The sequence below is a fragment of the Strigops habroptila genome, chromosome 6, assembly GCF_004027225.2.
Source record: "Strigops habroptila isolate Jane chromosome 6, bStrHab1.2.pri, whole genome shotgun sequence".
Taxonomy (NCBI): Eukaryota; Metazoa; Chordata; class Aves; order Psittaciformes; family Psittacidae; genus Strigops; species Strigops habroptila.
The window spans coordinates 63,208,981-63,222,067 of NC_044282.2; the positions used below are offsets into that span (position 1 = coordinate 63,208,981).

At 68.0% G+C, this 13,087-nt stretch overlaps 2 protein-coding genes across 3 annotated transcripts; one reads left to right on the forward strand and one right to left on the reverse strand.

Annotated features, from left to right (window-relative positions):
* The first annotated feature begins 826 nt into the window (after window positions 1-826).
* On the forward strand, window positions 827-5,336 carry LOC115610136 (cGMP-dependent protein kinase 1-like). The gene is made up of 19 exons (XM_030491223.1): window positions 827-899; window positions 968-1,134; window positions 1,339-1,452; window positions 1,523-1,628; window positions 1,952-2,015; window positions 2,165-2,242; window positions 2,339-2,427; window positions 2,571-2,636; window positions 2,716-2,754; window positions 3,022-3,066; window positions 3,475-3,613; window positions 3,687-3,817; window positions 3,895-3,984; window positions 4,067-4,208; window positions 4,286-4,449; window positions 4,527-4,643; window positions 4,873-4,935; window positions 5,007-5,082; window positions 5,157-5,336. Exons 1-19 carry the CDS (start codon window positions 889-891, stop codon window positions 5,241-5,243), a joined length of 1,788 nt encoding a protein of 595 aa, XP_030347083.1. The 5' UTR covers window positions 827-888; the 3' UTR covers window positions 5,244-5,336.
* Window positions 5,330-12,689, reverse strand: EMILIN1 (elastin microfibril interfacer 1). Of its 2 annotated transcripts, XM_030491221.1 has the most exons (8): window positions 12,387-12,689; window positions 10,132-10,257; window positions 9,197-9,405; window positions 7,314-9,128; window positions 6,744-6,851; window positions 6,604-6,621; window positions 6,144-6,278; window positions 5,330-5,857 (listed from the first exon to the last, which is right to left on the reverse strand). In XM_030491221.1, exons 1-8 carry the CDS (start codon window positions 12,557-12,559, stop codon window positions 5,526-5,528), a joined length of 2,916 nt encoding a protein of 971 aa, XP_030347081.1. In that variant the 5' UTR covers window positions 12,560-12,689; the 3' UTR covers window positions 5,330-5,525. The 2 variants fall into 2 exon arrangements, with proteins under 2 accessions (XP_030347081.1, XP_030347080.1); XM_030491220.1 differs by lacking the exon at window positions 12,387-12,689 and having other exon boundaries at window positions 10,132-10,862.
* Between the last annotated feature and the right edge of the window lie 398 nt (window positions 12,690-13,087).

The following is a 13,087-nucleotide window of genomic DNA, read 5'->3' on the forward strand; positions in this document are numbered from 1 at the left end:
AGGTGACATGCACCAGGGTCAGGGTGCAGCCAGGGGTGGACTCTGCCCTGGTCCCCATCCAGCTCTCCTCGGCACGGGGCACAGGTCAGGGTGCAGTGGGGTGCAGCGAGTCACAGCGGGCGCAGGCGTGGGTTGGCACGTGCTGGTTAACGTGTTACCGACAGTAACAGGGGCTGGGAGGGGACGGCGGCAGGCACGGGGAGCAGGTAGGCATGGGCATGGGGTGGGTAATGGAGCTGAGCCACAGGGTCTGGCAGAGCATTCAGGAGAGGTCACCACGTCTATGTGCCATGGCAGAGGCTGTGCAGAGGCCCGTGGCTCCCTCGTGCTAGCGGCGCAACCTTTGCACGGGGCAGGGAGTGTCTGGCACCCGCTGTGCTGCAGCGGGACAGAGCCTGTGGATGGCTGTGTGGGGTTGGGGCACCCATGGGATCCTCCTGTGGTGCTGCTGGGGCTGAGAACCTGGCACTATGGGGTCCTGTGTGTCCCACACTGTGTCACAGCCAGATGTGCTGTGCCAAGGCGAATAGCACGGGTGGGGATATGTGGGGTCACGTGGGGACATGTGGGGTTATCTGGAGCTGTGTGGGGTCATGTGGGGCCATGTGGGAACATGTGGGGCCATGATCCTGCACCCCAGAGAGCATCTCTCCTCTGTTTCCACGTGCCCACCCTGTGCTGGGGTGATGCTGAGCTGTCCCTTCACAGGGCACAGGGATGGACAAGCGGCTGCGGGAGCTGCGGCTTCAGGAGGAGAGGACATTCCTGCAGAGCGTGTTGCGGGAGGGGGCCACAGAGCTGCCCCCCGGTTGGCGGGACAGCCGTGCTCCAGCCATCATCCCCGAGCCCCTCACCAGCGACAATGCCCTCTGTGTGCCCAACAGCCCCATGCCGCCCAGGTAGCCAGCAGGGACCAGAGGGCAGGGGGTCTCTGTGTCCCTATGTCCCCATGTCCTTGTGTCCCCAGGGACTTCAGCCTGGTCGTGGCAGCGGTGGAGCGCAGCCCCTTCCTACGGCACCTGGGTGAGGGCTGTCCTGAGGTGCTGGCCCAGAGCTTTACCCCTGTCTGGCACAGCCCTGGGGACACGGTGCTGGCCGAGGGCGCCGAGGGCACCGCCATGTACATCGTGGCAGGTGGGAGTGCAGTGCCGGGCCACACGTGTGCAGGCGTGCTCATGTGGAAGCGTGCATGGGTGTGAGCTCACCTGTAATGTGCGCACACTGCAGGAGACTCACCACCCGCGTGCATGTGTGAGGCTGCCTGCTGCGGGGCAGCCTGTGTGTGCATGCATGCATGTGTGCATACATGTGTGCATGCTCTGCCATGTCTCCCTGCAGAAGGGCAGCTCAGTGTTAGCCAGCATGGCTGCCCGCTCCGCACTCTGGGGCCAGGGGACGTGTTTGGGGAGCTGGCCCTTCTGTACCACTGCAGGCGCACGGCCACCGTGCAGGGTAAGGACCATCCCTACCACGGGTCCAGGGCACCCACTGCATGTGCCCTTGACCCCCTCCTGTGCTGCAGCGCTCAGCCCTGTGCGCCTCTGGGCCATTGACCGGCAGCGGTACCGTGCCATTGCCACCAGCAACGCCAAGCAGCGCCGGGCTGAGATCCTGGGCTCTCTGCGGATGTGAGTTCCCTGCAGCACCTGCAGCACTCAATATCCCCGGATCCACACCCCAGCACCTGGCGGTGGGGGCCTGGACCCTCTGGCCAGCCCCGGCCTGCAGAGCCCAGCCCCAGCCTTCTCCTACTCATCCTCCTCCTCCTCCTCACCCCCATCGCATCTCATCCCCACCCCATTCCCAATCCCTGGCATTCCCCAGCCTGTTCCCAGTGCAGGCTTGGTGCAGGCAGAGCTCATGGGGTGCAGGCAGAGCTCGTGGAGTACAGGCAGGGCTCAGTCAGGGCACAGGCAGACCATGGTACCCTGTCCGGCCTCTCTCCCTGCAGGGTACCCTGGCTGCGGGGTGTCTCCGACAGCCACCTCCGCACGCTGCTGGACGCCATGGAGGAGGTGGGTGAGCGCCTGGGATGGGGCTCCCTGTTTGGGGCTGGGGGGCACATCCCAGGGGGCTGCAGCTGTGGGGGTTGGGGCTGTGATGGTGGGATTGGGGGCTGCCTGCGCCCTGCCTGCCCCTGCCCCTGCCCCATCCCTGCCCATAGTGCACCTTCACACCCGGCCACATCATTATCCATGAGGGAGACGAGGGGGAAAACTTCTACATCATCCTGAAGGGAGAGGTGAGTGTGGCACCCGCGGCACTGGGGACCCCCAGGGCAGGGGTGGTGCCCCCCATGCCATCCCCGCTCAGGCCATCCCCATGTCCCACACTGCAGGTGCGGGTGAGCCGGCGTGTGGCTGGGCAAGAGAAGCTGACCCGTGTCCTGGGCCCCGGCGAGCACTTTGGGGAACTCGCCTTGCTGCAGTAGGTGTTCAGGACCCCCTGCCCCAGTGCACCCCTTTGCAGCCCAGTGTCCCAGCCAGCCTGGGCACAACCCCCTCATGCACCCCCAGTGCACCCCCCATAACCTGTCTCCCATGCACCCCCCGACCCCCTTTTCTGCACAGGAGCAGCCCCCGGACAGCCTCGTGCCAAGCCCAGGGACATGTCACCTGCGTCACCCTGGCCAAGGAGTGGGTGTTCCCATGTCGTCCCCCTCCCTCTTCCCCCCCAGCCCAACCCTGTCCCAATGACAACTCTTCTGCCCCACAGAGACTTCCTGGAGCTCAGCCCCCTCTGCCTCCTGCAGCTGTGAGTGTCCCCGGGGGGGGCCCCCAAACAGGGAGACCCCATAGGTGTGGGGGATTGGAGGTGTTGGATGCAGGGGGGCACTGCTCCCCCCGAGGGTCCCCACCATGGAGGACCCAGAGGTGGATCTGTCCCAGTCCCACAAGTGTCTGGGTCCCCACTGCCCCCTCCGCACCCATCACAGGGGGCATGGGGTACACAGCCGGGGGGATGCTGAGGAGGGGGCTGAGCTGGGTTGGACTCCCCTCTTCCCGGCTTCTTATTCCCCAGGACTGCAGCTGAGACAGAAATGCTGGGCCTGGAGGATCCTGGGAGGTGAGTGGGATGGGGATGGGGGGGTTGCGGGGATGGGATGGGGATGGATGTGATGGCGTGAGATGGGATGGGGACCAGGCCACCCTGCCCCATGACCAGGTGCTCTGTCCTCAGGGCATGGACATTGGTGGGCAGCAGAGGTGGCAGCCCCTGTGCTGGAGGTCATGGGGTCAAGCTGGGTGACACAGGGCACCTGGGATGCTTTGGGTGCTGTGGTGTCTCCATGGCCCATGACCACCACCTGGTGCCATGGTGGTCTCTGGGGTCCAGCCTGGTGCTTGGGGGCCCCCAAGGTCCATCCCAGTGCTGACCCTGGGGAGCAGGGGGGTCCTGAACCCCGCAAGGTTGGGGGTCAGCAGCCCTACGGTGCTGCTGCAGGTGCTGCAGGGCCATGATCCCCACTCACAGGAGCTGTGGGTCCCCGAGCCTGCGGCAGTCCCCATTGCCAGCACGGCTGGAGGACCTGGAGGCTGTGCGCTACAAGGAGGGGCCGTGGCAGGGCCAGCACGTTGTCCTGGGCACTGGCGGCTTTGGCAGGGTTGAGCTGGTGAGAGCTGGACCCTGCGTCCCCCTGGCTCCCAGTTGTGCCTATGCTGGTGCTCACAGCCACCCGTGCGCAGGTGCGGTGCCAGGAGCATCTCTTTGCACTGAAGCGGATCCGCAAGGACTGGGTGGTGCGAACACGGCAGCAGGAGCACGTGCGCACAGAGCGGCGGGTGCTGGCCTCCTGCCGCAGCCCCTTCATCGTCGGGTGAGCACAGGCACTACGGGCAGTGTGGTGCAGCCACCGGCCATGCCGATATCCCATTGACCCCTCTCTACCTGCAGGTTTTTTGGCACATTCCGGGATGCACAGTACGTCTACCTGCTGCTGGAGTTCTGCCAGGGTGGCGAGCTGTGGACCAAGCTGCGCGAGGTGTACGGTGCTGGGGTGAGCATGAGGCTGTGCCATGGTACTGTGCCACATTGTGCCATGCAACTGCTGGTCCCTGCCGTGCAGGCGCTGCTTTGAGGAGCCACTAGCTGTGTTCTGCTGCGCTTGTGTGGTTGAGGGCCTCGAGTACCTGCATGGCCATGGCATTGTCTACCGTGACCTGAAGCCTGAGAACCTCATGCTGGACCAGCGTGGCTACGTGAAGCTGGTACTGGGGAGGGTGTCCCAGTGGTGGGGCAGTGGAGCTGATGGGGCTGTGCAGGGTGACAGTGCTGGTGCCCTCAGGTTGACTTTGGCTTTGCCAAGGAGCTGCAGCGGGGGGAAAAGAGCTTCTCCTTCTGTGGGACCCATGAGTATCTGGCGCCCGAGATGCTGCGCCAGGAGGGCCACGACTTCGCCGTTGACTTCTGGATGCTGGGTGTCCTTACCTTCGAGCTGCTGGTGGGCAGGTGAGGCCAGTGTGGCAGAGGGGGGCCAACTGAGACCCCGTGTAAGGGCCCACCTGCACCCCCCATCCTGCCCCCAGGCCCCCGTTCCACAGCGCAGACCCCCGGCAGACCTACAGCCGCATCCTGGATGGCATCTTCTCCTTCCCGGCCTTCCTCAGTGAGGCTGCCTGTTCCATCATTGGCAAGCTTTGCAGGTGTGGGAGCACCCGGTGTGGGGCTGGTGAGGGCAGGGGGCACAGGGGTGCTGTGGGGTACCCCAGGTGCAGCGCTGCAGTGTGTATGGGGCGTCACCTAAGGACATCACTGCACCCCAATGTACATGGGGGGGGTGTCCCCGAGTGTGTCACTGCACGCTGGTGTGCAAAGGGGTGCCCCGGGTGCAGGGGGTGCTCCCCCCAGCTCTGCCCCCCCATCCCTTTGCAGGCGCCGCCCGGGTCAGCGCCTGGGGAACACAGCCAGTGGCATCCGTGGCATCAAGAAGCACAGGTGAGGGGATGCAGGGGCTGCAGGGGATTGCAGGGCCACCCCATGGCTCCTCCATCACCCTGACCCCCCAGGTGGTTCGGGGCCCTGAGGTGGCGGAAGCTCTCGCTGCGGCAGCTGGAGGCGCCCACCCTGCGGCTCATCCGGGAAGTGAGTTGGGGGCCGGGGGTCACTGCTGGGGGGGGACAGGAGGGGCTGGCTCTGACCCTGTGTCCCCCTGCCAGGGACCCCCCTATGTCAACTTCAAGCGCTTCTCAGTTGACTGGACGCCAGCAGAGGATGAATTCTCGGGTTGGGATGAGGATTTCTGATAGCAGCAAGACCCATGGGCCCATGGTGGGACCCCCAGTACGGGCCAATAAACAGTGGGGGCACAGGAAGGAGCCGGAGCCATGGCTACAAAACCCGGTGCCGCATCTTTATTTCGTGGGGGGCGGTGGGGGGCTGGGGTGGGCGGGGTGGGTCTGAGGCACGTGGCAGTGGGGTAGGAATGAGGAGTAGGAGGTGCTGATAAATAATGGGGTGGGTGGGGGGTTCCTGGTGGGGTGTGGGGACCCCCCATGCCTGGGGGGTGTCCCAAGGGTCGGGTGGCTCTAGGGCTCCTCGGCGTCGTAGAGCAGGGCCCCGCTGAAGACAGTGAGGGGCTCGTCGGGCGCATGGGCCAGGCGCCCCGAGACCAGGTCCACGCAGAGGGTCTCACCGGCTGCCAGAGGCAGCAGGAGGCTGAAGACACCGAGTGAGCCGGGGCTGGGCTGCAGCGCAGCCACTGGCTCCTTCTCCAGCCCCTCGGGCTGGAACCCAGCTGAGTCCAGGCGGGCGATGCCCAAGTTGGAGCGGGACAGCACAGCCTCCAGCTTCTCGCCCTTGTGTCCTGTCAGCACCGCGCTCACCAGGTACCGCCCGCTCACCGGTGCTGTGAACATGCCTGAGGCCAGGGGTGATGGGCATCAGCGCCAGCGGCGACCCCAGCCCCACTGACCCCCCCATGCCCCTGGAGTGGGCTCTACACCCCTGGGCTCCCTCACTGCACCCCACGGCTGTTGATTCACCTATGGTATGGGCATAGCATCCCTGAGGACACCCCCATCCCATGGCTTTTCAGGGCACCCCAGGGTCATGATTAAGCCATGTCCGTGGAACCCCCACTGTAGTCCCTGTCCCACCCCAGACCCCACCCTGCCCCACACATGGGGGGCCGTGTGGCCACTCACCCGTCTCGGGGTCGTAGGCACCGCCGTCGTTGAGCAGGACCTGGTCGAAGGGGACGGTGCCCGGCTCCGTGCGCCGGGTGCTCAGGGCAGCCGAGAAGGCAACACGGGGCACAGAGCCCGGCTCCCCCACGTCGCCTAGGCACCATGTCAGGATGGGGCACCTCGAATTGGCGCCCCCAGCCTCGAACCCCCATACCTGCCCCTTTCCTGCATCCATGTCCCCTCCTCCTTGACCACATCCGTCCCTTGTGCCCCCAGCTGTGCCCGTCACCTGAGGCTGCCCAGTGTCCCCACATATCTCCCAATCTCATGTGCTCCCCTCACCCCATGCCCCCACTCCTAGATGCCATTGTAGCCTCCCCAGCCCCCATGTCCCCCTCCAGTTCCTAGCCTCTCATGCCCTGCCCAAAGCTCCCCCAGTCCCCAGCCCTCCATGCTCCCCCCAAGCTCCCAGCCTTACCTCTCTCTCCTGGCAGCCCTAGGAGGGAAGATAAGTTGGGGTTGCAGGGCCAGCACGGTGCAGGACCCCCAGGCACAGGGTCCAGCCATGCCAGTGCTGCTCCACTGTGGGTGACGGGGCACTCAGGGGCTGCTTCTTACCTTGGGGGCCCATGGGGCCTTGTTCTCCATCCTTGCCGGGGGGCCCAGCAGGGCCAGGGGATCCCATCTCACCCTTGGGGCCAATGGGTCCAGGGGGGCCAGGAGGGCCTGAGGGGAGGATAGGGTTAAAGCTGCCCCAGCCCCACATCCCTATGCTTTGTGCCCCCACCTCCCCATGGCTTGAGCTCCCACACCTTGTGCCCTCACATCCCCATGACTTGTGTCCCCATGCCCTCATGCACTGCAACCCCATGTCTCCACAACTTGGGCCCCCACGTACTTGTTCCTTTCATCCCCATATCCCCACTGCCCCCCACCCCTGTGATTTGAGCTCCCATGACTTGCGTCCCTATGTCCCCACAGCCCCATGTCCCCATGGTTTGTGTCCCCACATATTGAGCCCCACATCCCCATGGATGGCAGTCCCACACCCCGCAGCCTCTTGCTGTCCTGTGTCCCCACACCCCAACACCCTCAGGCCCCCCCAGCCATGCCGCCACCTCCCCACACTTCACCACTCTCCAGTGACCCCAGGCCCCTACATCCCCACAATGCCCCATGCTCCCGCACCGGTGAGGTCCCTCGCAGTCAGGCTCAGCACATCTCCACGCAGGTGCTCCAGGCTGGCATTGAGGGCTCCGAGGCGGCGCTGGAGCTGCGCCTGCAGCGCCTTCTCCAGCAGCGCAGCCTTGGTGCCGGCCGTGCCGTTCAGCTCCCGCACCGCGGCCCACAGCCCAGCCACGTGCCGGCCCAGGCCATCGCGGACACCCCGCAGCCCGCCTGCCACGGCCTCCAGCTGCTCGCAGACACCCTCCAGCTTGGCCACGCGCGGCTCCAGGCCGGCCGGGCAGCCCCCAGTGCGTGCCAGCTCCCGCGCCAGCGCCTCCAGCCGCTCCTCGCTCTCGGCCTCCCGCGCTGCCGCCGCCGCTGCCGCCTGGTCCAGCTCGGACACGATGCGGTCGGTGATGGTGCCCAGCTGGCGCTGCCGGGCGTCCTGCTGGTCCAGAGCATCCTGCAGCCCCTCCACCGTAGCGTTGAGCCCGCTCAGGGAGAGCAGCGCTGACGCCAGCTCGCCCCGCAGCGCCCGCAGCTCTGAGGGCGATGTGCCCCCGAAGACGCTGAACCCTTCCAGCGGGGCCTCTGGCTCCAGCTCTGGTGCAGCGAGGCTGGGCTGCAGTGGGCGGCAGGCGGCAGTGCAGGCGTCCACCTCAACCCGCAGCTGCTCCAGCTCCCCAGGCAGCAGTGGGGCACAGGGCTGGGGGCAGCGGCCGCCACTCGCCCCCCCCAGCTCGGCCTCCAGCCACTCCGTCCGGTTGCGGAGCTGCGCCAGCTCCTCCGCCATGGTGCCCCCCGGCTCCAGCTGTGCCAGCAGCCGTGCCAGTGCCTCCCCCTGCGCCCCCAGCATCTCCCGCAGCTCCCCCCCCTCTGCCCTTAGACCCCGCAGCATCCCTGCCAGCCCGTCCCCACCGGCCCCCAGGGCCTGGAGCTGCCCCTCAGTGTCCTGCAGCCGCTGCTCCAGCTGCTGCAGCAGTGTTCCGAGCTGCCCGTCCTGGCTGCCCGTGGGTGGTGCTACACAGGGCTGGCTGCAGCTGGCCAGCAGCCCCTCCAGCTCGGTCAGACGGGCACCACGCTGCGCCCCGCTTGCTGCGAGCCCTTCTACGGCCCGGCTCAGGTTGGCCACACGTCCCGGCAGCCCGCTGTGCCGCCACTCGGGCTCAGGGGGCCATGGGCCAGCCCGTGAGGCGTTCAGCCGCCCCTCCAGCTCCGCCAGCCGCCGGGCCAACACCGGGCCCTGCCCACCTGGCCCTGCAACTGCTGCTGTGGGCAGCCCCTCCAGCCGCTGCTCCAGCTCAGCCAGGCGCCGGTGCAGCCCATCCGGTGGTGGCTGCGGGGCCAGGCGGCTGCTCAGGCTGCTGATGTGCCGCTGCACCGTCTCCACCGCCTCCCGGTTGCGCTGGTCCACAGAGCCCACCAGCTTCTCCAGCGCTCGCATGCGCTCCCGGTCCTCAGCTATCTGCCGTCGCAGCCCCTCGGTGCTGGCCGTGCAGGCAGCACAGGTCTCCTGCAGCCGTCGCTCCAGCTCATGCAGGGCCGCTGCCGCTGCCGGGCCCCCTTCCACTGCCGCTACTGCACCGTCCCGGCCGCTCTCCTGGTGCTGCAGGCGGGTCTCCAGCTCCTCCAGCCGCCGCTGGACATGGCTCAGCACCTCCCGTATCTCGGCCGGGGCCGCATCAGCTGGTTGCTCGCCCTCGGGGCTGCCGCCTGCCGCGGCTTGCCGCGGGTGCTCCAGCAGCAGCTCCCGCCCGGCCCGCAGCTCCTCCACCTGCTCGTTCAGCCGCCGCACTTGCTCCTCCAGCTGCCGCACCTTCTCTGCATCCCCGCCACCTGCACCGCACCACATCGTAAGCGTCACCCCGATGGCAGGTTCCCCCCACCATGACCACCGGCATTACCTTCACCCCCCAGGCCACTGAGGGGGTTGCCAAAGCCGGAGAGTGTGGGGCGGCCGGGCCGGGCCCGGGGCCGGCCAGTGGGCTGGGGGGCAGCTGGTGCTGGCCCCTCAGTGCAGTCCTCGCCCGAGTAGCCCTGGCAGCAGCGCCAGGCCAGCTCCGACACCGTCCGCTGGGACAACTTGTAGCGGGGCCGCAGGAAGCTGCGGTACCTGCGGGCAGAGAAGACTGCTGCAGTGGGGATGGGGATGGGGGAGCCAGCTAGGCAGATGGGGGGCAGCTGGGTGCGGGTCCTGAGTGTGGGTTGGGGGGACCCCTGCCTGCACTGAACTCCCTGCCTGCACTGAGTACCCTGCCCGCACTGATCACCCTGCCCGCACTGAGCTCCCTGCCTGCACTGAGCTCCCTGCTCGCACTGAGCTCCCTGCCTGCACTGAGCTCCCTGCTCGCACTGAGTTTCCTTGCCTGCAGTCAGACCCAGCTCCCGCCAGGTTCCCACTCTGGGGTCACGCTGAGCACCACAATCCCAGCGTCTGCAGCCGCATCAGGCAGCAGTTCAGGGCTAGGCAGCAGCAAGTCGGGAGCAGAACCAAACCCAGGGCACAGTCTGGCCCCGGTGGCCTCTTGTTCAACTCTTGCTGGCTGGGGGGTCTCCCTGGCCTGGCCCCTCCAACCCCACTATTGCCATCCCTCCACACTGCCGGCCCTGCCACTGAGGTGCCGGCTGCAGACATTTCCTGTTGTGGGGTGCAGGGGGGTCCTTGCATGCGCCTCATGGAGGGAGCCGGTCACCCATCCAGCCCCGCGTGAGCAGCCGGCTCTTGCGCAAAGTAAACATGACCCTGGGGTGGATAAACACCAGCGGCAGCAGTGGGGCTGTGGCCAGACCCAGCTCTGTCCCATACCCCCCGGGTCTCCCCAGCACTGTCCCCACTCACGCCAGGACGCGGGGGCACTGGAGCTGCCCCCAGCCGCAGGGCTGGTAATCTGGCTTCACGAAGCTCTCGACGCCATCCTCCACCACACAGCTCACGGTGCGCGTCACCACGTAGGCACACCAGTTCCTGCAGGAAGGCGTCAGCGTGTCCACTCGGCTCACACCGGGCAGCATCCTGACACACACCAGGCATTGTCTTGGCACACACCAGGCATCCCCCACCCCAGCACCCCCTGCGCTTGCCCTGCCGGCTCCACCGGTAGCAGCCGTCATGGCCCAGTGCTGTGGGGTTAATGGGCTGGATCCTGCCCCATTCCGCAGCCCTTTCATCCCTGCCCTGCCCAGTGGTCCATAGCACTGGGGCCCTTGGCAGGGGCTGGTGGTACCACAGGAACAGTCGCAGCCCCTGTGGGGATGGGAGCTCTGCCTGTGAGGTTCAGGGAGGCCAGGCAGGGTTTGGAGTGCCAGGCACCCCGTCACATCATGCTGAGGGGCCCGTGCTGCCAGTCCTGGGGACAGGCACCTCACACCCCACTCCATCACTGTACTGCATGTCCCCAGTGCCCTCTACGCTGGTGGGGCTGGGACAGCCATGCCATGGCCATTGCACCCCCCAACCAGAAGTCTGCAAGTGGGGGTCAACCACCCCCCTGAGCCAGAGCAGGTGGCGGGTTGGGGGAAGTGTCCCTGTATGGGGGCACTGCTGCCCCCCCCCCACATCGGGGGTGCCAGGACCCAGAACCAGCCATGGAGCCCTCCAGCTTTCAGCCAGGTGCAAACCCTGAGGCACAGTGCAGGACCCCAGCCCAGCCTCACAGGCTGCAGGGAACCCAGCCCCAAGGCACAGGACCTCATCCCAGCCCCATGGGCTGCAGGGATCCCAGCACAGCCGTATATGGCCTGAGCCTGGAGTACAGAGCCTGGATCTGGAGCCCCAGCCCCAGCCCCACACAGAGCAGCCCCACAGGGAGTGGTCCCCCGGCCCCCCCGGAGGAGCTGGGCTGCGGTGGGGGCCTGCGGTGCCGTGGCCGGTTCCCGTCATCCCGGCTGGTTCCCCTCAGGCCCCGGCTGGATTCCAGCTCCTCCCCGGGGGCCGCCGGGAATTCCTGTGCCGACCGATGGCCCCCCCTCTCCTCCCTCCTTCCCTTCCCATTCCCTTCCATTCCTGGCCCCCTTCAGCCCCACAGCGGTGGGACCCTGGGGTCTCATTGCCCGGGATCGGGCTGTCCACATGCAGGGATGGGAGGGACGGGATGAGAGCCTTCCCGACCGGGCAGAGCATGGGGATGGCCCCTGTGCCCCCCGAGCACGAGGAGGGGCCGCTCCGCCCCCCAAGCCATGGGGAGACCCCACTGTGCCCCCAAAGCCACATGTCAATGCTCAGCCATGTCCATGCTCTGCCACAGCCCTGCAGGGCTGGGGCCACATCCCCCCTTTCCAGGCAGCCCCACGCCTGCAGCCAGGTCCTGACACCCTGCCCTGAGCTGCGTGGGGCAGCCGTTAATCTGGCAGTGGGGCAGGGACGGGGCAGGCGCCGGCTGCGGCCGAGCCGGTGCAGCTCCACCCCACGCGGCCACACTACTCTGGCGCTGATGTGGCCACGGTGAAAACGTGACCCCCAGCCCGGTGTGGGACCACCCCCAGCCCTGCGCCCCCCAACACCCCGACCTGCAGGCACAAGCTGCCCCACGCGAGCCCCACAATGCCTGCCTCCTGGCACGGCACGGGTGGGGACAAGGACGGGGATGGGAACATGATGGGTCCAGGCTTCTCGCCCCATCCTGTCCCCGACAGTGCTGACCCCGCGCCGGCGTGCGCAGAACGGGCATGCGGATGCTGTGGCAGCACCAGCACAGGAATCCCCGGCACAGCAGCACCCGGCAGCACCCAGCCCAGCACCAACACCCGCCCCAGTGGATCTGCGCCCTCGCCGGAGCCCTCCTGGTCCCTGGCCCCACGTGCACCTTCGCGAGCCCCCAGTGCTGTCCCCTGCGCATGCCCCCAGCCCGTACCCACCATGTGGGGACAGTGCGTGAGTGACGAGTGCGGGTGGCCCCACCAGTCAGGGCACCCCCAGCACCCAGCGCCCTCCCCAGCACCCGGCACAACAGCACCGTCAGGGACCCGCACACCCCGTGCCAGATGCGGCATGTGCTGGTGCCCCGCTTGTCGCAGGAGAACTTGTTCCCCCGATGCTCTGGGACATGGTGCCGCCGAGGGTGCCCTCCCGTCCCGCCCGGCGGTCACGGCTCCTACCTGTGCCGGCTGGCGGCCCGGGCAGCGCCGTGGGCGGTGGCGGGGCTCTGCGGGGCCGTAGCCTGGACGGGGCCGAGAGGGGCAGCGCCCCCGGTGTAGAGGCTATACCTGGAGGGAAAGTTGGCGGCCAGGGCCTGGGCGGCCAGGAGGCACGGCCAGAGCCAGGGGGCCATGCTGGGCGGGCGGCTCGGCACGGCTCGGCTCGGCGTGGCACGGCTCGGCCCGGCACGGCGTGGCTCGGCGTGGTGCTGCTCGGCAGGCACAGCCCAGCTCAGGAGCGCATGGCGCGTCCCGTCGCGGCCCCGTCCCTCCTGGCTCTGCGCGGCTCGGCACGGCTCGGCTCGGCACGGCGGCTCTGCCCTCCCCTCGGCCGCGCCTCGGCCAGCCCCTCGCCGCCAGAGCCGCCCCGCGCTGCCCGCTCGACGGGGTCCCCGGGGCCCCCCGCTTCCTGCCCGCCGCGGCCCCCGAGCCGGCCAGCGCGGCCCCCAGTGCGTCCCGGCCTCCGCCGGGCACCACGGCCCCCGCCGGCCCCCACCGTTCGCCCGTCACATCTGCTTCTCGTTAGGCCGGGACGCCAGCGAGGACGGGAAGGAGGGACGGGGGAAGCCAGAGAGGCCGGGCAGGGGGCCAGGGCTGCAGGCAGCCAGCGCGGCGGGTGCTACCGCAACGGGTTCCCCCCCGCCGCCCTGCACTGCCGCGGC

Excerpts from the sequence above, each read along its gene's own strand:
- LOC115610136 (XM_030491223.1), top strand. Across the intron at positions 1,453-1,522 it reads GCGCACGGCCACCGTGCAGG|CGCTCAGCCCTGTGCGCCTC; the intron begins GTAAGGACCATC and ends CCTGTGCTGCAG. Across the intron at positions 4,450-4,526 it reads TTCGAGCTGCTGGTGGGCAG|GCCCCCGTTCCACAGCGCAG; the intron begins GTGAGGCCAGTG and ends TCCTGCCCCCAG.
- EMILIN1 (XM_030491220.1), bottom strand. The coding sequence starts at position 10,670 with ATGGAGTGGGGTGTGAGGTGCCTGTCCCCAGGACTGGCAGCACGGGCC. Across the intron at positions 6,852-7,313 it reads GACTGCGAGGGACCTCACCG|GCCCTCCTGGCCCCCCTGGA; the intron begins GTGCGGGAGCAT and ends TCCTCCCCTCAG. Across the intron at positions 5,858-6,143 it reads TGCCTACGACCCCGAGACGG|GCATGTTCACAGCACCGGTG; the intron begins GTGAGTGGCCAC and ends CCCTGGCCTCAG.